The sequence below is a fragment of the Narcine bancroftii genome, chromosome 8 (genome assembly GCF_036971445.1).
Source record: "Narcine bancroftii isolate sNarBan1 chromosome 8, sNarBan1.hap1, whole genome shotgun sequence".
NCBI lineage: Eukaryota > Metazoa > Chordata > Chondrichthyes > Torpediniformes > Narcinidae > Narcine > Narcine bancroftii.
Window position 1 is genome coordinate 68,528,581 of NC_091476.1, and position 22,791 is coordinate 68,551,371.

The window sequence follows — 22,791 nt, forward strand, 5'->3', positions numbered from 1 at the left end:
AATTTCTCTTTTAAGTCCTCTACTTCCATTTCTACGATTATTTCTCGTTCTTCCATATTTTCCACTCTTTTTCCTATCTCTGATATGACCATTTCTATTTTATTCAATTTTTCTTCTGCACTCTTAATTCTTCTTTTTATCTCATTAAATTCTTGTAATTGCCATTCTTTCACTGATTCCATATATTCTTTAAAAAAAGATATATCCATTGTCCTGCCTTTCTCTTCTTCTTCCATTTCTCTATGTTCTTCTTCTTCCTCTGGGTTGGCCATCTGTTGTTTCCTTGTTTTCTTTTTGCTCTGTTCTTTCTTGTTGTCGTTATTTTCTATGTTCCGCTCCTGTTGCTGTGTTGCAGCTGTCACTCTCAGCTGTGGAGATCGACTCCGCAGCTGTTCCCCCCTCCCGTCAGTGGGTTTTTTTTCATGCGCATCGCGCACTTTTACTCGGCTCCGCGAGCCATTTTTGTAGTCCCGAGCTTGGGACTTCCACTGACCTTAGGGAGCGGGCTTCTCTCTCCGCGCCGGGCCTCCTCGGACAGGTAAGGCCTTCACCTTCTTCTTCCGACGTTTCTTCATCTTCTCTTCTTCCCGTTGTTTTTGACTTTTCTCTCTTCGCTGCCATTTTCTTCTCACCTTTACTTTTACTTTGTTTTAATTTTTACTCTTGTACCCTTGTGTTTTGAGCATTTTTTTCAACTTTTCTGGAGAGGGCTGGAATTCCCTGACCGGCCACTACTCCATCACGTGACTCCCCCTGCCCCGCACTGTCTAAGGAGTTTGTACTCATGGCGGCAGATTCAACCTTTGCAGCGCCAACGATCGGGGCTGGGGTTCAAGCCCCAATAACTGGCGCTGTAAAGGCGTTGTGCTAACCGTGCTGCCCCACGGTATTATTTCCTGTTTTGAGCTTTGTTCCACTTTTGATGTTTACTTAAGGAGTTCCGTTAGGTGTCCATTTCTGTTTTCCGGCAATGGCCAGGTCCCAATGTTGCAGGATTAAAGATGTACAACCTATACAATCACAGTGTCTGCAAGACTTTTACGTTCCACTTTTTGATGTTATGGTCAGTGTGTAGTCGGTACACACACTCCTGGGGTCGGTTCTGAGAGTGCGATGCTGGATCAGTACTGACCCTCTATCAAGGAGGGTGAAAAAAGCAAATCTGAAGGCTTTATATCTTAATGCAAGAAGCATTCAGAACAAGGTAGATGAATTAGCTGTGGAAATTGAGATAAACAAATATGATTTGATTGGGATTACAGAAACATGGCTGCAGGGTGGGCAAGCCTGGGAACTTAACATCTCGGGGTATACGATATTTAGGAGGGATCGGCAAGAAAGAAAAGGGGGTGGGGTAGTATTAATGGTGAGAGAAGGGATCGACATGATTGACAGGAAGGATATTAACTCAGAAGATGCGGAATCTATATAGGTAGAACTGAGGAATAGCAAGGGGTGGAAAACGTTAGTGGGGGTGGTATATAGGCCTCCAAATAGTAGTGTAGAGGTGAGGGAAGGCATTAAAAGAGAAATTAGAAAAGCGTGCAATAAGGGAACAGCTGTCATCATGGGAGACTTTAATTTGCATATAGATTGGACTAGTCAAATTGGTAAAAATACTGAGGAGGAGGAATTCCTTGAATGTTTACGGGACGGTTATCTAGACCAATATGTCGAGGAACCAACTCAGGAGCAGGCCATTTTAGATTGGGTATTATGCAATGATAAGGGGCTAATCAGCAATCTTGTTGTGCGAGGCCCTTTGGGTAGGAGCGATCACAATATGATCAAATTCTCACTCCACATGGAGAGTGATGAAATTAAAACCGAGACTAAGGTCCTGAATTTAAATAAAGGGAATTATGATGGTATGAGACGGGAGTTGAGTAAGATTGATTGGGTGATGTTTATGGGGGAGTTGACTGTGGATAGACAATGGAAAGCATTCACAGATCTAATGGAGAAATTGCAAAAATCATTTGGCTTGGCTTAAAAATAAACCAAAAAAGGTGACTCAACCGTGGATAACAAGGGAAATTAGAGACAGCATTAGGTCCAAAGAGAGAGCATATCAATTGGCCAAAAAAAGTACCGCAACCGAAGACTGGGAGCAGTTCAAGATGCAGCAAAGGAGGACAAAGGGATTAATCAAGAGGGCAAAAATAAATTACGAAAGTAAGCTTGCGGCAAATATAAAAACCAACTGCAAAAGCTTTTATAAATATGTCAAGAGGAAAAGATTGGTGAAATCCAGAGTAGGTCCTTTGCAGTCGGAATCAGGAGAATATATAATGGGGAATAAGGAAATGGCAGACCAATTAAATTCTTACTTTAGTTCTGTTTTTACAAGAGAGGATACAAATAACCTCCCAAGGATGTTGGGAAACATAGAGACTAATGCAAGGGAGGAACTGAGAGAAATCAGAATCTCTAAGGACATGGGGTCTTGGGGAAATTGAAGGGATTTGAAGGCCGATAAATCCCAAGGGCCTGATAATCTACATCCTAGGGTACTCAAGGAAGTGGCCATTCAGATAGCAGATGCTTTAAGAATTATTTTCCAGAACTCGATAGACTCAGGATCAGTACCCATGGATTGGAAGGGTAGCTAATGTTACCCCACTATTTAAAAAGGGGGGTAGAGAAAAAGTGGGGAATTATCGGCCGGTGAACTTTACATCAGTAGTGGGCAAAATGATGGAATCCATTATTAAGGATGTAATAGCGGAGCATATGACTAGCAGAGAAGGGATCGGATGGAGTCAACATGGATTTACAAAAGGTAAATCGTGATTGACAAATCTATTGGAATTCTTTGAGATGGTGACAGGTAAAATAGATGGGGGAGAGCCAGTGGATGTGGTGTACCTGGACTTCCAAAAGGTCTTCGGTAAGGTCCTGCATAAACCACTGGCTTCCAAAATCAAGGCTCATGGGATTGGGGGCAAAGTATTGATGTGGATTGAGAACTGGCTGGCAGGTAGAAGACAGAGAGTTGGGATTAATGGCTCGTTTTCTGAGTGGCAGGCAGTGACCAGTGGAGTACCACAGGGATCTGTACTGGGACCCCAGCTGTTCACAATTTACATTAATGATCTGGATGAGGGGATTGGATGTAATATCTCCAAATTTGCAGATGACACTAAGCTAGGAGGGGTTGTGTGCACGGAAGAGGGGGTCAGGAAGCTCCAGTGTGATTTGGATAAATTGAGGGACTGGGCAGATATATGGCAAATGCACTACAATGTGGATACATGTGAGGTTATCCACTTTGGTAATACAAACCGGAGGGCAGATTACTATTTGAATGGCAATAGATTAAGAGATGGGGAAGTGCAGAGAGACCTAGGGGTACTTGTACATCAGTCTCTGAAGGCGAGCATGCAGGTACAGCAGGCGGTTAAAAAGGCAAATGGTATGTTGGCCTTCATATCAAGAGGGTTTGAGTATAGGAACAAGGATACCTTACTGCAGCTGTACAGGGCCTTGGTGAGACCACCCCTGGAGTATTGTGTGCAGTTTTGGTCACCTTGACCAAAAGGATGTTCTTGCAATGGAGGGAGTGCAGAGGCGATTCACCAGGCTGATACCTGGAATGGCAGGAATGACTTATGAGGAAAGATTGTGCAAATTGGGATTGTACTCCCAGGAGTTTAGAAGATTGAGAGGGGATCTCATAGAGACATAAAATTCTGGCAGGACTGGACAGAATGGATGCAGATGGGATGTTTCCAATGATGGGAAAATCCAGAACCCGGGGCCATGGTTTGAGGATAATAGGCAAACCATTTAGGACCGAGATGAGGAGGAATTTCTTTACCCAGAGGGTGGTGAATCTGTGGAATTCATTGCCACATAGGGCAGTGGAGGCAGGTTCATTAAATATATTTAAGAGGGAATTAGATCTATTTCTTCAGTATAAGGGTATTAAAGGTTACGGAGAGAAGGCGGGGACGGGGTACTGAACTTTAAGATCAGCCATGATCTAGTTGAATGGCGGAGCAGGCTCGAAGGGTCAAATGACCTACTCCTGCTCCTATCTTCTATGTTTCTTCTATGTTTCTATCCGTGTGAAGTTTCTTCAGCTCTGCCCATCCTGTTCAATAGACAATAGGAGCTGGAGTAGGCCCTTCGGCCCGTCGAGCCAGCACTGCCATTTTACAGATCATGGCTGATCACTACCATCAGTACCCCTTTCCAGTCTTATCCCCATAACCCTTAACTCCTTTGCCCACTAGAGTCTTATCTAACTCTCTTTTGAACATAATCAGCGAATCTGCCTCTACCACCCTCTGTGGCAGAGCATTCCACAGATTCACACTTCTCTGGGTAAAAAAATGTTTTCTCATCTCCGTCCTAAAGGGCCTACCCTGTATTCTTAAACTATGCCCTCTAGTCCTCGTCTCCCCCATCATTGGGAACAAGTAATCCGACTTCACCTTGTCTATCCCTCTGATGATTTTGTATACCTCAATCATGTCCCCCCTCATCCTTCTAAACTCCATCGGATACAAGTCCAGTTTTTCTAGCCTTTCAGCATATGTCAACCCCGCCATCCCTGGAACTAAACTTGTAAATCTGCGCTGCACACCCTCTATAGCTAGTATGTCCTTCCTCAAAATTGGAGACCAGAACTGGACACAATACTCCAGGTGGGGTCTCACCAGGGCCCTGTACAACTGCAGAGGGCGTCTCTGTTCCTATACTCTAATCCCCTCTTTATGAAAGCCAACATGCCATTAGCCTTCTTCACAGCTTTCTGAACCTGCATGCTAGTCTTCAGTGACCGGTGAACAAGTACTCCCAGATCCATTTGCTCCTCCCCACTCCCTAGTTTGTCTCCATTTAAATAATACTCAGCTTTCCTATTATTGCCCCCAAAATGGATAACCTCACATTTGCTTACATTGAACGTCATCTTCCATTCAGCAGCCCACTCCCCCAACCTGTCCAAGTCCCTCTGCATTTTCCTGACATCCTCCTCACACCCCACACCGCCACCCAGTTTCGTGTCATCTGCAAATTTGCTCAAGTTATTAATAATCCCCTCATCCAAATCATTTACATAAATTACAAACAACTGAGGACCCAATACCGATCCCTGCGGCACTCCACTCGTCACATCCTGCCTTCCTGAAAAAGACCTGCTTACCCCAATCCTTTGTTTCCTATTTCTTAACCAATTTCCTATCCATGTCAGCACCTTACCTCCAATACCATGCTCCCTGATCTTGCCCACTAGTCTCCCGTGCGGTACCTTATCAAAGGCCTTCTGGAAGTCCAAATACACCACATCCACTGGCTCTCCCAAGTCCACCCTCTTTGTCACATCCTCGAAAAATTCCAGAAGGTTAGTCAAGCATGACTTACCCTTAAGGAATCCATGCTGACTAGCCCTTATACTATTATTTCTGCCCAAGTGTTCTGCTATTACTCCTTTTATGATAGACTCCAATATCTTCCCCACCACCGACGTCAGGCTGACCGGTCTATAATTTCCCGTTTTCTCCCTCCCTCCCTTCTTAAAAATCGGCACCACATCAGCCACTCTCCAATCCTCAGGGACCTCCCCCGAATCTATGGAACTTTGGAAAATGTCGACCAGTGCTTCCACAATTTCCATAGCAACTTCTTTAAGCACCCTGGGATGCAGCCCATCAGGCCCTGGGGATTTATAAGCCCTCAGTCCCAACAATTTACTCACAACCTCCTGTTTCTGGATCCGGATATCCATTAGATCCCCTACTTCCCCAGGAAAGTTCCCCAAGTCTCTTGATACCGCATGACCATTACCCCCTAACTGACCATAACCTATATCCTCCTTGGTGAAGACAATTGCAAAGTATTTGTTAAATTCCTCAGTCATCTCCTTGTTTCTGGTAATAATTTCACCCTTTTCCATTCTTAATGGACCAATTTTAGACCGAACCAATTTCTTCCTCTTCACATATTTAAAAAAGCTTTTGCTATCCTCCATTATATTATTTGCCAATTTCCTCTCGTACTTCATTTTCCCCTCTCTTATGACTTTCTTAGTTACCCTCTGATGCTCTTTGAAGGTTTCCCAATTCTCTAACTTCCCACTCCGCTTCGCTATCCTATACTTACTCCCTTTGGATTTGATATTACACTTGATTTCATTAGTTAGCCACGGCTGCCATTTGCATCTAGAGCCTTTCCTCCACTTTGGAATAAATTTGTCCTGAAACCTGTGAAAAATGTCCAAAAATACCTGCCATTTTTCCCCAGTTGTCCTCCCAGCTAGTGTATCTTTCCATTTTATTTTGGCTAGCTCCTCCCTCATAGCTGCATAATCCCCTTTATTTAACTGCAGTACAGATGCTTCCGACTTCCTTTCTTTTTCCCTTTAATTGCAGCTCCAAAGTAACCATACCATGGTCACTATTCCCTAATGGCTCCCCTACATTGAGGTCACTTATTAACTCTGCGTCACTGCACAGCACCAAGTCCAGAATCGACTTCCCCCTGGTAGGTTCCTCCACTAGCTGCTCCAAGAAAGTATCTCGTAGAGATTCAGATCCCTGCGACCTTGTTTTTACTACAATCAGAGTGTTTGCCGACTTTTGTGTTGCACTCTCTGTCCACAGCAATGGTAACAAATCAATCAAAGCAACCGTGTGTGGAGTAGTGTTAGACGTCGTGTAAAAAATACACCCCTTTTGCCGGGGTGGGGGGGGGGAGATCCACTTCAGCATCTGATAACAGCAAGAAAAAAGCTACTCACAGCTGGAGATTGTGCGAAAGGGCCTGCATCTGTGTGGTACAACTCCATGACTCATTTAGATGATGGCCGTAGGGCTCCCATTGAGAATGGCTGGTGTAGACAGATCTTTGTTATTTACAGCGCGGCAGAAATTAACCTACCTTGATGAAGGGCTCAAGCCTGAAACATTGGTTATGTGTCCTTATCTTTGCTATATATCTCAGTAAGTCACCAGGTTAGGAACGCCCGACTTACAGACAACTTGCGCTTACCAATGGAATGTGTGCAGCTTCGGCAGTTTGTTGGCCCGAGGAAGAACGCCACCTGCCGTTTTATGTCACCGTTAACACTGGGTTGAGTGTGTATTTTTGTATTTGGCTTGAAATCTCTTACCTATCCTTGCAACCATGCTTCCAAAGCGTTAAATCCGACACAAGAACCTCACATGTACCCGCTCCGACTTGCCTACAAATTTGACCTTGCTTGTAACCTGGGGACTGCCTGAACAATGTTTGACCTGCTGAGTTTCTCCAGCGTTGTGCTTTTACTTCAACCACAGTGTCAGCCAACATTTGTGTTTCTATTTCTTACTCCCTGGGTGTTGGAGGATGGGGGGGGGGGGGGGGGGTGGGGAAGCAGGACGCTCAGGGGAAAGCCACACAATCTCTAGGTGGATCCCAGAGTAGTTTAGGGTCAGGGTGGTAAAGCGAGGTTCAACAGCCTGATGGTTGCTTGGGGCAAAAACTATTCTTCAACCTAGAGGTGCTGGAACTGTACCTTCTGCCCAAGGTTAGCAGCAAGAAGAAGTTCTGTCCAGGGGGTAAAGGTCCCTCATGATGTTGGCTGCCTCATTGAGGTATCGTCTGATACAAAGGGAAAGATTTATTCTTTCAACACATGGGGTGTTTCGATAAGACCTGGACATCACTCACAAAGCCAACATGAATTGCCCATCTCTAGTTACCCCTGCATTGAAATGCACACTGGCCAGTGTGGTGCTGGTGGGCCGAACGGCCTGCTTGACCACTGCCTGACTGCAATCCGAGGGGTCATTTCAGTTGGGAGGGGAGTGGACTCGTGGAGAAGCCAGTCTGTCCCTCCCTCTCAGGAAGGGTTCTCAGTGAATTTGACCAGGATAAGTTAAGGGGAGGGGGTGTTACCCCTCTGGGCGGGAGGGGGTACGTTTCCCCACTGAGGGGCATGGTTTCCATCTGAGTAGGAGGGTCCCAGATGGCTCCTCATTCACCCTAGCTCCTGCTTCCCTTTGACAGCTGTGGCGGCCACTACAACCCGGAGAAAAGCCGGCATGGTGGACCACTGGACACAGAGCGGGTGAGTGACCGACACGTGGTCTGGTGTCCCCAAGCGCAGGCTGGCTGGGCCACCAGGTCACTGGTCCCTGTCCAGCGCCAGCACACCTTCCACTCGCTCCCCCGCCCCCCCACCATCATGGTTCCCCCAGCCCTCGCTGTAGGGAACTGGTATCAGCTGACTCCCAACTCTGGCCCTGTGACCCTTCTCCCTTCTGTGGTCCCTCCCCCTGGAGCCCCTCCCTCCCCCCCTGCGGCTCCTTCCTCCCTCCCCTTTGCAGCTCCTCCCCCTTTCTGTGGTCCCCCTGCAGACACTCTGCCTTTGCAGCCCCTCCCCCTCTATGGCCCTACCCATTCTCTGCAGCTCCCCCCCTCCAATTTAAAGAATAGTTGAACCATTCAGCCCATACTAGACCTCTGTAAAGGAGGCCAAATAAATCCCTCTTCCCAGAGCCCTGCAGATTCCTTCCCTTTCTAGTCCCCCTCCTCTTTTTACTGCTGCTGTTGGGATTGTTCACATGGATCACTATATTTACATCCATGGCCATTCTGGTTTCATATTTCCCCACCCCCCCCAAATCTGCTGTGCTGAGGAGGGCTCTTGCTTCACTAGTCTCTTGCTGCCTGAATTGTTCTGGCAATTCCCATCTGCACCCTCTCTGAGGCCTCCACTTTCCCAAAGAACTGTACGCACCTCCAGGCACATCCTGCACGATCCTCTTGATCATCTCCCCATCTCCCCCAGTGCCTGTCAGCCCTCTGCCTCCACTGCCGGTTATCATGTCCTCCCCTCCGCAAACCTGGGTGCGTGTGAGGAAGGGCTTCTGGAGTTTGGGGTGATCTCCGGAGACCCAAGTGTTCAGTTGACATCACCCCCCTGATGTTCTAACTTCATTCCCCTGTCCACCTCGAGGCGAAGCTGGGCAGCCTTCCACTCCGTCCCATCTCATTCCCTGCCACCACCCCCCCCCCCTCTTTCTCTTACAGCATGTCGGGGACCTGGGGAACATCGAAGCCAATGAACTGGGGAGAGCCACCTTCCGTATCCAGGACAACCAGCTGAAGGTAACCTGGGAAAGCTTGGCAGTTCAGACAGTGCCCACAGAGAGAGATTCAGGCACGGTCCTCCCGCCAAGGACTGGCCAGGCTGAGCTTTATGTGGCCGAGAGGTTGGGGAGGGGGGTGTGGGGAGACATGGGTAGGGATTATCTCAAGCTCCCCACTGCCAAACTTGGGCCACATGCAAGTTGGAGGGACAATACCTAACATCTCTGAGGTTCTGTCCAAGAGCCTCCATGTTGATGCAGTCACAAAGAAGGCTCGCCAGCTGCTATACTTTGTGAGGTGTCTGAGGAGATTCGGGACCACTGAAGACGTAAACTTCTACAGATGGTACCGGGAAGAGCATTCTGGCTGGCTGCATCGCTGCCTGGTACGGAGGCACCAACTCTCAGTGCAAGAATAAACTCCAGAGGGTTGTAAACTCGGCCTGCAATATCACAGGCCCCAGACTCCACTCCATCGAGGACATCGACTTGAGGCGGTGCCTTAAAAAACCAGCCTCTTTCTTCAAAGACCCCCCACTTCACTGTTACCATTGGGGGAAAAGGTCTAGGAGCCTGAAGACGGGCACAAGGACAGCTTCTTCCCCTCCACCATCAGATTCTTGAATGGTCAATGAACCAAAGACACTGCCTAACCTTTCATGCTCTATTATTTATTGTTGTAATAGTGGTTTATATGAACGTTCGTACTACGATGTCGCGTAACACTGAATTTCATGACTTGTTTGTGACAATAATATTGTCTGGGCACCCTCTGACCGGATAGCACTAACATCATCAACTCTGGTTTCTGTTAGGATGCTCCCCTGCCTCCCTCTCTTCCCCATCCCTCTATTTCCTTTCCTCCAGCTCCCACCTACCCCCCTGTCAATTCCCATGCTTCTTTTCTCATGCTCTCCTACCTATAACCTCTTGCCGCCTGTGGGCCTACACTCCCTCCTCCCACTGTGGGCGCCTGCGTACAGGCCCGAAATGTTGGGTTATGTCTTTTTATCATTGCTGTGTCTGACCTGCTGAGTTTCTCCAGCATCGCATTTTTTGACCCACCTTAGTTGTGTGCTCTCTGGTCATTTTTCCTTTAGCAGAAGCTCTTTCCTCGTGCCCTACAGGGATCCTTGTCTCTCCCCCCCCCCCACCTCAAACCTTTCTCCCCTCGCCTTGTACAGGCGTCCTCTGGCGTTTGCTTCTCTTGACCCGGGAGAAAGGTGCTGGCCGTCCACCCCAGCTGATCCTCTCACAATCTTGTAGACCTCTATTAAGACCACAAGACATAGGAGGCCATTCAGCCCCCATGAGCTGATCCATTCTCCCACTCGGCCCCACTGACCTGCCTTCTCCCCATAACCTTTGATGCCCTGGCTAATCAAGAACCCATCAATCTCTGCCTTAAATACACCCAATGACCCAGCCTCCACAACCGCCTGTGGCAACAAACTCCACAGATTCACCATCCTCTGGTTGAAGAAATTCTTCTGCATCTCTGTTCTAAGCAGACTCCCTTCAAGCCTGAAGTTGTGCCCTCTTGTCCCAGACTCTCCCACCATGGGAAAACAACTTTTCTACGTCTGCCCACGCCTTTCATCATTCAAAATGTTTCAATGAGATCCCCCACTTATTAAGTCACCTTTCATCCTTCTTTGCCCCACAACTCTTGCCCTCATAAGACAACTTCTCCAATCAAGGCATAATCTCAATAGCTACACCCGGAATCAGGCAGGAAACACAGGCTTTGGGACCCCTGCCATCCCCGTTTCTGCCCGTGCACAGCACTGGATCGGTGCACCACCTCTGTGGCCAGTGAAGCTGCCTCCCCGTGCACATCGAGCATCGGGGAGGGGGAGCCTGACTGGCCGGCTGAACCTCCCTGACACCACTCTTTGCCCTCCCCAGGTCTGGGATATCATTGGCCGCTCGGTGGTGGTGGACAGCGGAGAGGATGACCTAGGCAAGGGGGGACATCCCCTGTCTCAAATCACAGGCAACTCTGGAGAGGGGTAGGTGGCTATCTGGGACCTCCCTCCCAGTGCGTACAGGATGGGGGTTCGGGTGAGGCCTGAGCTGGTCAAAAGCCATGTACTTTGATGTGTATCAAAATAAGAGGTTGACTCGCAAGCAGACCAGTCAGACATCTTGTACATAGTACAAGGCAGCAGAGATCAGTTAGCACAGAGCAAAGACGAAGAATCTCACCGACATCAGCATCATTCAAGAATGAGTTTGATAACAGGAAAGAAACTCTTTTAATCTAGTGGTGCGCAATACACACATGGGAAAGGACAGGGTGCGGTTGGGGGTGGAGGGGTGGGTGGGGTTGTCTTTTATCAAAGGCAGCAGGAGTTGTAGATTGAGTGAGGGGCATTGTACGTGATGGCCAGAACCACGTTCGAAACCCTCTTCTGTTGTCTTGAGCAGAGTAGTTCCTGAACGATAGAATGTTTTCAAGGGTGCACCTTGAAAAGGTTGTTAAGGAGCACAGGTGATGTGTCAAATTCCCTCGGGCTTGTGAGGAAGTCGAGGCGTTGGTGGGCTTTCTTGGAATGTGCAGGACTGGGACGAGACACTGGAGATGTTTACCCTGAGGATCTTAACAGGCAGGAGGGAACTTTGCTCTGCGTCTGACCCCAGGAGTGTGTGACGGGACGGCGTGGAGAGAGCTTCCCTCTGTGTCCGACCCCGGGAGTGTGTGGCGGGACGGTGCGGAGGGAGCTTCCCTCTGTGTCCGACCCTGGGAGTGTGTAACGGGACGTTGCGGAGGGAGCTTCACTCTGTGTCTGACCCCGGGAGTGTGTGACGGGATGGTGCGGAGGGAGCTTCACTCTGTAGCTGATCTGCTCCTGCCAGATGCCTGATTTGTTTCTTGTTCCACCTCCAGTTTGGCGTGTGGGATTATCGCTCGCTCTGCCGGACTCTTCCAGAACCCGAAGAAAATCTGTGCGTGCGATGGGGTGACCCTGTGGGAGGAACGTGACCGACCAATTGCGGGGCCCGATAGGAAGAAGCCCAAGGAGCTGCCCACAGCCAACCTTTAACCTCTCGCACCACAGATGAGGACTTGTGACCTATTGACCAGAACGAACTATAAGCATATTCCACTGCTGGCCCTGTCGGTCTCTCCCCACCCCCGCTCCCTCTCTGCCGTACCCCCGAAAGCCCTTGGGACTGGTAGGGAATTGGGCTATTTACCCTGCCTTCATCTTCCAACCCAATACCCTATCAGTCCACCATTTGACCATTCTGCCTTCACCTCTGACCCTGGGTACCGTCCTTCATCCAATCAGGAAGCAGCTCTTGGATGGGTCAGAAGAATCTACTCCCTCTTTCCACCCCACCGCACCAAGGACTTTGTTCTTCACGAGTCCCTTCCTGACCCACAGGGTGGCCGGGCTGAGCTGGTCCGATCCAAGGTGAGAAATCCTCCATCTGGGCATCTCGAAGGGAGGAACTTCATCATTTCTGGATTGATGCCCGCCTACTCCCATTGGGCAGCCCTCGCCCACCAGTGCCAAGCTCTGCAGAGAATGGAGAGTGTGTTCAGTGGAGGGGTCTGTTCCTCCGATCAGGCCCAACCTTATGTCAGAGCCCAGCCCCCAAGGCCGGGAGTTGTTCTGCCTTCTCTTGGATTCACTATCATTAAACTCCAGTGGTTTCAATACATCTGCTTTGCTGTCTGAGGTCACTGCTGTGTCACCAGCCAGGGCATGGGAAGATACCTCCACCTTCAGGAACAGGGGCTAGGGACATTCCCACTGACCCATCACCCCTCCACCATCCCCAAGCAGCATCAAATGTCTTGACATAATGTACTGTGCACCAAAGGGGTGTGATGCCGCGATCCATGTTGGTCAGGCATGATGGACAGGGAGACACTCTGGGAGGGTCCTACAGAAAGGGGGAAGTAAGGAGGGAGCGTCGTGATGAGGGAGCACCACAGAAGGGGTCGAGGAGGGTGGGGCGCTGAGGAGGGAGGGTCAGTGAGGAGGAAGTGCCATAGGAGGGGTGGTGAGGATGAGGTGCCGCAGGAGGGGCGGTGAGGAGGGAGGGATGCAGGAGGGGCGGTGGTGAGGAGGGAGCACAGTGGAAGGGGCAATGAGGAGGGACATCGTGGAAGGGCAGAGGGGAAGTGCGGGTGATGAGAGATCATAGTGGAGGGGCAATGAGGAGGGATGTTGCAGGAGGGGTGGTGAGGGGTGTTGCAGAATGGGCAATGAGGGATGTGGGAGGGGCGGTGAGGGAGGGCAGTGAGGAGGGATATTGCAGGAGGGGCGGTGAGGAGGGATGTGGAAGGGGCAGTGAGCAGGGATATTGTGGAAGGGGCGGTGAGCAGGGATGTGGGAGGGGTGGTGAGGAGGGAGTGCCCTGGGAGTGGCAGTGAGGAGGGAGTGCCCTGGGAGGGGCAGTGAGGAGGGAGTGCCCTGGGAGGGGCAGTGAGGAGGGAGTGCCCTGGGAGGGGCAGAGAGGTGGAGCCTTGGAAGGGGTGGTGAGGAGAGATTGTGGGAGGTGCAGTGAGGAGGGAGAGCAGTGAGGTGGTGCCCTGGGAGGGGTGGTGAGGAGGGATGGGCAGTGAGGAGGGAGTGCCCTGGGAGGGGCAGTGAGGTGGTGCCTTGGAAGGGGTGGTGAGGAGAGATTGTGGGAGGTGCAGTGAGGAGGGAGAGCAGTGAGGGGTGCCCTGGGAGGGGTGGTGAGGAGGGATGGGCAGTGAGGTGGTGCCTTGGGAGGGGTGGTGAGGAGAGATTGTGGGAAGGGCTGTGAGGAGGGAGGGAAGTGAGGAGGGATGTTCTCGGGGTGCGGTGAGGAGGGATGTTCTGGGGGTGCAGTAAGGAGGGATGTGGGAAGGGTGGTGAGGAGGGAGGGAAGTGAGGAGGGATGTTCTGGGGGTGCGGTGAGGAGGGATGTTCTGGGGGTGCGGTGAGGACGGATGTTCTGGGGGTGCGGTGAGGACGGATGTTCTGGGGGTGCGGTGAGGACGGATGTTCTGGGGGTGCGGTGAGGACGGATGTTCTGGGGGTGCGGTGAGGACGGATGTTCTGGGGGTGCGGTGAGGAGGGATGAGGGAGGGGCGGTGAGGAGGGATGTGGGAGGGGCGGTGAGGAGGGATGTGGGAGGGGCGGTGAGGAGGGATGTGGGAGGGGCGGTGAGGAGGGATGTGGGAGGGGCGGTGAGAAGGGATGTGGGAGGGGCGGTGAGGAGGGATGTGGGAGGGGCGGTGAGGAGGGATGTGGGAGGGGCGGTGAGGAAGGATGTTGTGGGAGGGGCGGTGAGGAGGGAATATTGTTGGAAGGGCGGTGAGGAGGGATGTTGTGGGAGGGGCGGTGAGGAGGGATGTTGTGGGAGGGGCGGTGAGGAGGGATGTTGTGGGAGGGGCGGTGAGGAGGGATGTTGTGGGAGGGGCGGTGAGGAGGGATGTTGTGGGAGGGGCGGTGAGGAGGGATGTTGTGGGAGGGGCGGTGAGGAGGGATGTTGTGGGAGGGGCGGTGAGGAGGGATGTTGTGGGAGGGGCGGTGAGGAGGGATGTTGTGGGAGGGGCGGTGAGGAGGGATGTTGTGGGAGGGGCGGTGAGGAGGGATGTTGTGGGAGGGGTGATGAGGAGGGATGTTGTGGGAGGGGCGGTGAGGGATGTGGGTGGGGCGGTGAGGAGGGATGTTGTGGGAGGGGCGGTGAGGAGGGATGTTGTGGGAGGGGCAGTGAGGAGGGATGTTGTGGGAGGGGCGGTGAGGAGGGATGTTGTGGGAGGGGCGGTGAGGAGGGATGTTGTGGGAGGGGCGGTGAGTGCAAGTGTTGTGATACCAGTGTCACGCCTGTAGTCAATGTTGGTGATTCTTCATTGGAGAATTGTGTCCCGTCCTGGTCACTGATGAGGGGATGAGCATCATTCATCCAGAAGATGCTGCAGAAATGATTCCAAGGATGCAGCCTGGATTCAAAGGGTTGAGACGAAATAACGTCATATAATCTCTAAAGGGCTGAGAAGTGACATGTGAGGCATAAATCAGGAGTTTGTTTCTCATATTAGTGAAATCTAAAGTTTTGGGGGACAGTAAGATGGGAGGGAGGGTTAAATTATTCACCCACTTGACATGCCAGACGAGCTGGCAGGCGAAGGAGGTGGGTGTCGTGCGGTGCCAAGAAGGAGGAAACCAGCAGAGGGATGTCAGGATGTTTAATAATTATTGTTTCCCTCTTGTATCAAGTTATTTTCCTGACAAAAAAACCCATGAGTCTCCCAGAAGAGCCAGCTCCAACTGCCTGCAGGTCCTGCTCAGCCCCGAGCTCTCCGTCCACTCCTCCCTCTCACCTCCACCCCCGCCAGCACTGCTCTGTGGAGGGAGGGAGGGCCTCCAGGGTGTGAGCCCAAGCCTCCCTCATCCCCTCCCAACCCCACCCCCCTCCTTGCCGCAGCACTCTGCAGAGGGAGTTACCAACTCATGTGGTCGAGCCTCCCACACCTCTCTCCTCCAGGGAGAGTGAACCCCCCGGGTCTGTGTGTCAGAGCTCCCCACCATCCCACCTGTCACCCTCCAACCCACAGCCCTCATGGGCCATCTGCAGTGAGGAGGGAGGGAGAAGGATCATCCAGGTCCGAGGAACCCATCTACAGTGAGCTGCCATTGAGAAGTTTCCCGCTTGTCCGCCTTCCAGGAAGATGGGGCGGGGGTATCGATCCCCCTCCCCCCTTAGTGTGTCCAACTTAGGCCAGCGGGTGCTCTCATCCCTGCACTGACTTGCCCAATCCCAAGGCCGGCGGCGAAGAATCTGCGCTCCACACTTCTGAGTCCAAGTCAATGAGACACTGGTCCGGGACAGCTGGCGGCAGGTGGGGTAGTAGCCCCCCGGAGGTTCCGAAGGTCAGTCTGGAGGAATGGCAGCTTGAGATACCAGCTCTGTCTGCTGCAGCAGCGAAGGGGTCAGGGGTAGGCAGAGGGGCGAAGGGATTGTTGGGCCCTGGCGGGCGCAGCCTAGTTGAATCCTGGAAGGGGTTGCCCGGCGCAGGGGCCTGGTGGCCGGCCTCACAGGGGCCAGTGGAGACACAGATCCAGGGGTCGAGGCGGGCCCGTACTGGTGAAGGTCGGGGCCGGGGGAGGGCGACGCCCTTGGGCTGCCAGGCCCCGTGGTGGCAATGGTCAGGGGCCTGGGCCAGGCTGGCCGCATCCTGCTGCTTCGGCGTCCTGGAGTCAGCAGGTTCTGGAAGAGAGGGGAGGGGTGAGACCCATTGAGATTCCAGCCCCACACTGGATCCAAATGCCCTCCACTCCCGGTGTCCCACTCTGATTCCAGACTCACACCCCTGCTCCCAGTGTCCCGCCGAAATTCTGGCCCCACAAACCCCTCCCCAACAGGTGTCTCGCCGAGATTCCAGCCTCCTCATTTAAGAAAAGGTGTGTTGAAGTTGGAAAGTGCCCAGAAGAAGTTCACATGGATTAATCCAAGAATTAACTACAGCAAGTCGATCCCTGAGTTTTGGCACCAAAAATCTGGTATTTTCCATATATTGCATGTAAAAGTCAACCCTCCAGATTTTAGGTACATGCCATTTAATCATGAGTCGATCCATTCCCCCCCCCCCCCCCCCCCCCCCCCCACCCACACTGCCTGGTCTTCTCCCCAGGCTCATCAAGAACCTCTGTGTTCAATGACCCTTGAACCAAGTTACAGGGAGAGGCAAAACAGGTTAGGACTCTATTCCCTGGAGCGTAGAAGAATGAGGGGAGATTTGACAGAGGTATTTAAAATTATGAGGGGGGCGGACAGAGTAAATGCAAGCAGGGTTTTTCCACTGAAGGGAGGTGAGGTGCAAACCAGAGGATGTCGGTTCAGGGGGAAAGTTTAGGGGGAACTTCACCCAGAGAGTGGTGGGAGTGTGGAGTGAGCTGAGGTGGTGAATGCAGGCTCTATTTTAGCATTTAAGACAAATTTGGAGAGGTATGTAGCTTGGAAGGATAGGATTCAGTAGGATTAGAGGGTTGAAGGGCCTGTTTTCTGTGCTGGTTCAGTGTGGGAAATGAGAATGCAGTGCCCCCTGTAGGGAGATAGTGTTGCAATCTACTGCCCCCCCCCCAGTCAGGAAGAGGCATTGCGATCTATCACCGCCCCCCCCCCCTCACCCCGCGGGCATGAGGAGGCATTGCAATGTACTGTCTCCTTCAGGTGGGAGCTGGCAGTGCAATCTACTGCCCCCCTGCGGGCAGGACAAGGCATTGCAACTTGCCACCACCCCCTGCAGGTGGAAGGAGGAATTATGAGGCATTGCGTCTGCCGGCGCCTCCTCCCTTGTGTGCCCCATCCCCGTCGCTATCCCAGATCCTCACCTGCAGCGTTGGGGCAGGTCTCTGGCAGTGCGTCCCCACTGACCCTCCTCCGCTCCCTCCTCGGCGTCACAGGGGGGCCCAGCAGCAGCAGTGGCTGTTCGCTGGCGACAGTGCTCAGTCCCTCGGACGAGTCGACGAAGCAGATGAGGTCTCCAGGCGTGTTGCCAGCGTCCTTCCTGGCCTTCTTGCAGTGTGTCAGGTGGGGTGAGCCTCCACCGTTGTGTGCTGGTGTAGCGGTGGGGCCACTGGCCGGGCGCAAGAGCTGGAGGTCTTGGCCCAGCGCCACCGATGCCAGCATGGCGGCACTGCTGAGCAAGGCCTGGTGCGGGGTCCTCAGCAGCCAATGCATTAGGTCCAGGCTGTGGCCACCATTGTTGAAGTGCGGGTTGGTGGTCTGAGGTAGATAGGGAGCGTCAACGGAGAGCTTCTCGCTGTTCCTTGCGACAACAGCTGCCGTTAATTTTTGTAAGAAAAATGGGAGAGGAAAAAAATAGAAGAGATTCGAATTAAGTAAAACATGACACTGTGGTTATCATAAGAACTTGAAGCTGGAGATACTCAGCAGGTCAAGCAGTGGCCTTAATGTAACATAACCAATGTTTCAGGCTTAAGTCCTTCATCGAGGTATGGGAAAGCGTCGGCAGGCATCCAAACAAAAGAGTAGGGGGGGGCAGGTGTGGTCACAAAGGCAGGAGGAGATTGGTGGAGAAGGGAGGGAGGGCTGGGTGAAGGTGGGGGAGGGGAAAGCAGGTCAGCAGAAACCAGAGAAGTCCATCTGGGTGGGGAAATCGGGTGTTGGTCCTCCAAGTCTGCGGGAAGGTATACGAGGCCATGCTCAGATGCTGGGTGTGGGAAATGGTTGGCCACCGGGAGGTCTGTCGCTGGTGTGGGCAGGGCGGAGGTGCTCAGCGAAGTGACCTCCCCATCCGGTGCAGAGGAGGCCACGGAGGGAGCACTGTGCGCAATGAATCAGTCCTGTGGATGCACGAGTCGCTGCACTTGAAAGGGCCGTGTTTGGGACCCCGGACTGTGGTGAGTTGGGGGGGAGGTGTGGCCACAGGGAGTGGGGGCAATGGATGGGGAGGGACGATTGCACGACGGAATGGCCCCTGTGGAAGGCCGAGAGGGGAAGATATGCCAGGTGGTGGGATCCTGTTGCAAAGTTCCAGCAGGGGACATTTCGGATGTGCAGGCTAGTGGGCTGGTAGGTGAGGGCGAGGGGGATTGTGTGTCTCGGGGGGCAGAGGGGACCAGGGGAGTTGAGTGGGAAATGGAGGAGGTGTGGATGAGGGCAGTGGAAGGGAAGCCACGTTTGTGGAAGATTAGCAAGTGGGGATTGTCAGGGGTGAGCGGGGGTTACAGCAATAGAAACAGCTCCTTCTATTCAATGTGTCCATTAGATCCTAAAGACTGGAGGAGAATTCAGCCCATCGAATCTGCCCCACCACTCAATCATGAGCTGGTCCATTTCCCCTCTGCCTGGCCTTCTGCTCCGTCACCTTTGATGTCCTGGCTCATCAATACACCCGACGGCAGCTGCCCATGGTAGCAAATTCTGCAGATTGACCACCCGCCACTTGGGGCCATGTCTTTTTACAGTGTACATCAGCGGTTCGGACTGGGGCTTTGCGACCAAGTCTGCAGGTGATATGAAGGTCGGTGTCAAGGTGGTGAGTCTCCGGGCTTTGCACCGACAACTGGAGAATGCTGCCCCGTTGGGTGACAATAAACTTAAAACACGGAGAAGTGGCATATGTCAGAAAGGGTCTGGCCATGCACTTGGGCAGGAAAAAATAAACGGGCAGAAACTATTTTTTAAGTGGGGAAAAAATTGAAAATCCCCAGGTGCCGTGGGACCTGGGAAACCTCGTGCAGGATGGCCTGAAGGTTGAGTTGGTGGTGCAGAAAGCAAATGCAACATTCGTTTCAAGAGGGATGGAATCTTAGGGCAGGGACGCGATATTGAGGCTTTATAAGGCCCTGGAGAGGCCTCACGTGTGGGGATTGTGAGCAGATTTGGGCTCCTTGTTTAAGAAAGGACAACCTGACATTGGAGAAAAGGTTCACAAGGATGATTCTGGGAATGAAAGGGGTTCCCACACGAGGAGAGTTTGATGGCCTGTACTCGTTGGAATTTCGGAGAAGGGTGGAGGGGTGGATCTCATTTGAACATTTTGAATGTTGAAGGGTGTGGACAGAGTAGGCCTAGATAGCTTGCTTCCCCATGGTAAGGAGAGTCCAGGACAAGAGGACCTGACTTCAGGAGTGAAGGGCGTCCGCTCAGAGCGGAGATGCAGAGGAATTTCTTCAGCTAGAGGGTGGTGAACCTGTGGAATGTGTTGCCGCAGACGGTTGTTGCGGCCGGGCCATTGGGTGCATTGAAGGCAGAGACTGATGGGTTCTTAATTAGCCAGGGAAAAAGGCTGGGGGCGGGGGGGGGGGGCTGTTTTTTTTTGCACTACCAGTAAGTGGTAATTCAGCCTGGCCCACAGGAAAAGGAATCTCAGGGTTGTACATGATGTCACGTACGTCATACTCTGACGATAAATCTGAGTGGATCATTGAATGGTAGGGCAGACTCGATGGATTTCTGCTCCTTGTGCCTTGAACATCCCTGTGGGATAGATGGCGGACCTCTGGGTCATGGATCTATTAGACACCCCACTGGCAGTGGGCAGCATTTTCACAGCACCACCCATTCGGAGGCTTGGATGCAAGTGGGACAGGAGTCCTCGCCTTCCGTCGAAGAGCATGCTGTCTTAAGGGCAACCCCGCAGGCTTGGTCCAGCCTGGGGCTTCACGTACCTGCGGTCGAGTCTCCGGTGGAGTTGGTTGAAGATGGTGTTGACCCCTCATCGCTGGACTCAGCAGCCCATAGTTCATTGTCCACTCGCGGTCTGGTCCTGAAAGCCAAATCCCCAAGTTGTCCTCAATACTATGCATTTGATGCAGACAGACAGCGCAGTCACAGGCCATTTCAGCCCACGGGACCAATTTACACCCTGTTAACCGACACCCCCCCCCTCCCCAGTAAATTTTGAAAGGTGGGAGAAAACCAGAGCCCCCCCCCACCTTGGGGAAAACCCCACGCAGATGTGGGGAGAGATGTACAAGCTCCTTATGGGCAGTGCGGGATTCAAACCCCGGCCCTGATCGCTGGCGCTGCAAAGGCGTGGTGCTGACCGCCAAAGCCACGGTCAGCGAGATGGTCACTAAATCATCTTGTCGCAAATGACGAAAAGACATTGAAGACATATTGGGGTGGCACAGTTTGCGAGTTGAAAGAAAAAAGGTTGAGAACCACCGAACTAAATTCACTCTCGTTTCTCCAACTCCCTGCATCAGTGGGTTTCAAACTGCCCACCCCCTGAACTCACATCTCACCTTAAGTAATCCCTATGCCATCAGGGCTCTGTGATTGGTAGGGGGTTGCTAAAGGTGGGAAGGTTGAGAATCACTGCTCCAGACCCAATTGTGACTGATATATTTGGCTTGAGATAAATTGTCATTGGCCTATTTCCTTTGGGAGCTCTGAAACCCTGCACATAACGAGTTCATGAGGGACGATTAAAATTTTTCAAACTTTTTCTTCCCACTAATCACAGAGCACTAATGGCAGAGGGATTACTTAAAGTGGGATGCGAGTTTGGGGGGGACAGTTTGTAAACCACTGATGTAGGTGATACAGCAAATCTGAAATAATCTTTGTGTTCAGTTTGAAGTTGTCTATCTTTGAGGTAGTAAATGTACTTCATAGGTTGGTGCAGTACAATATTTTACATCAACTGTATTTAACTCCGCAGAAATTGAACATTTTTCAATTTAGTTCTTCAGATTTATGCTTTAGATGTGGTCAGAAACAGGTACTTTCTTTCATTCAACTTGGACTTATCGGAGTTAAAAGTTTTTGGTTACAAATTGAACAGCTTTTAGAACAGATTAAAATTGAATTTACCCTTTGATCTATTGTTGTTTTTACTAGGAGATATTAAGTCGATAGCTCAAAGACTGAGATCGACTAGGCATCAAATTGAATTTTTACGATTGGCCCTGGTTGTTTCTAAAAACTGTTTAGCTACCACGTGGAAATCTGATTTGGTTTTAGGTATGAAAAGATGGCATAAAAATGAAAGGAAAGCTTGTATTCCTTTAGAAAAAATTACATATAATTTGAGAGATAAATATTTTTTCTTTACTAAAGTTTGGAGTTATTGGTGTTAAAATTTGATATCTCGGTCCACCGTTCTTATAATCATATAATAATTTACTGTGCGGAAACAGGCCATCTTGGCCCCTCTAGTCCACATAGATTTTTGTGAAACTCCACTGGTCCCACCTACCTGCTCCCTGTCCATAACCCTCCAACCACCTCACATCTATGCACTCATCCAACCTCCTCTTAAATGACAGAATTGACCCTGCTGCAACCACCACTTCTGGAAGGTCATTCCACTCAGCCACTCCTCTGAGTGAAGAAGCTTCCTCTTATATTACTCCTAAAGTTTTACCCCTAATCCTTAATTTATGGCCCCTCGTTCCAATCTCCCCTACCCTCAGGGGAAAGAGCCCATTCACATCTACTCTATCTATTCTGCTCATAATTTTAAATAACCTCTATCAAATCCCCCCTCAACCTTCTACGCTCCAATGAATAAAGATCCAGTCTACTCAATCATTCCCCGTATTCTAGATACTGCAATCCAAGCAACATTTTAATTAATCTTCTCTCCACCCTCTCTAGCTTATTGATATCCTTCCTATAATTTGGGGACCAGAACTGCACAATATTCCAAACTTGGCCTCACCTATGCCTTGAACAGTCTCCACATCACCTCCCAGCTCCTATATTCTATGCTATGATTTATAAAGGCCAGCATACCAAAAGCCTTCTTCACCAATCTATCTACATGGGAATCCACCTTCAAGGAATGCTGAACCGTTATTCCAAGATCCCTCTATTCCTCTACATTCCTCAACACCCTCTCCTTCACTGCATACATCCTATTTTGGTTATTCTTCCCAAAATGAAGCACCTCACACTTATCTACATTAAATTCCATCTGCCACCTCTCCTCCCACTCTCCCAAACAGTCCAAATCTTTCTGCAATCCATGAAAACCCTCACTATCCACAACTCCCCCTATTTTTGTGTCGTCCGCATATTTACTCACCCAATTTACCAGACCGACATCCAAATCCTTAACGTAAATGACCCAACACTGATCCCTGAGGCACATTGCTCGCCACCGGCTTCCATCCTGACAGACATTTGTTCACCATGACTCTCTGGCACCTATCTTCCAGCCACCGTTGAGCCAAAAAAGTTTAAATATGATTGTATTGTAGGTGGGAAAGGGAGGAGGGAGGGTATGAGTCGGATGGTTGGGGAG

The 22,791-nt window shown here is 51.2% G+C and overlaps 2 protein-coding genes across 4 annotated transcripts in view; one reads left to right on the forward strand and one right to left on the reverse strand.

The window, feature by feature from the left end:
- ccs (copper chaperone for superoxide dismutase) overlaps positions 1 to 12,752 on the forward strand; it is a 36,307-nt gene extending 23,555 nt beyond the window's left edge. For all 3 annotated transcript variants that reach the window (XM_069893979.1, XM_069893980.1, XM_069893981.1), the window contains exons 5-8: positions 7,996 to 8,056; positions 9,022 to 9,099; positions 10,989 to 11,092; positions 11,971 to 12,752. In XM_069893979.1, coding sequence (XP_069750080.1) covers positions 7,996 to 8,056; positions 9,022 to 9,099; positions 10,989 to 11,092; positions 11,971 to 12,127 — 400 coding nt within the window. In that variant the 3' untranslated portion in view covers positions 12,128 to 12,752. The remainder of the gene's footprint in view (positions 1 to 7,995; positions 8,057 to 9,021; positions 9,100 to 10,988; positions 11,093 to 11,970) is intronic.
- A 2,489-nt stretch (positions 12,753 to 15,241) lies between these two features.
- Positions 15,242 to 22,791, reverse strand: part of LOC138740821 (mitogen-activated protein kinase kinase kinase 11) — a 75,353-nt gene continuing 67,803 nt past the window's right edge. The window contains exons 8-10 of the mRNA XM_069893978.1: positions 20,207 to 20,304; positions 17,402 to 17,851; positions 15,242 to 16,277 (exon numbers count right to left, since the gene is read on the reverse strand). Of these exons, the coding sequence (XP_069750079.1) occupies positions 15,802 to 16,277; positions 17,402 to 17,851; positions 20,207 to 20,304 (1,024 nt within the window). The 3' untranslated portion in view covers positions 15,242 to 15,801. The remainder of the gene's footprint in view (positions 16,278 to 17,401; positions 17,852 to 20,206; positions 20,305 to 22,791) is intronic.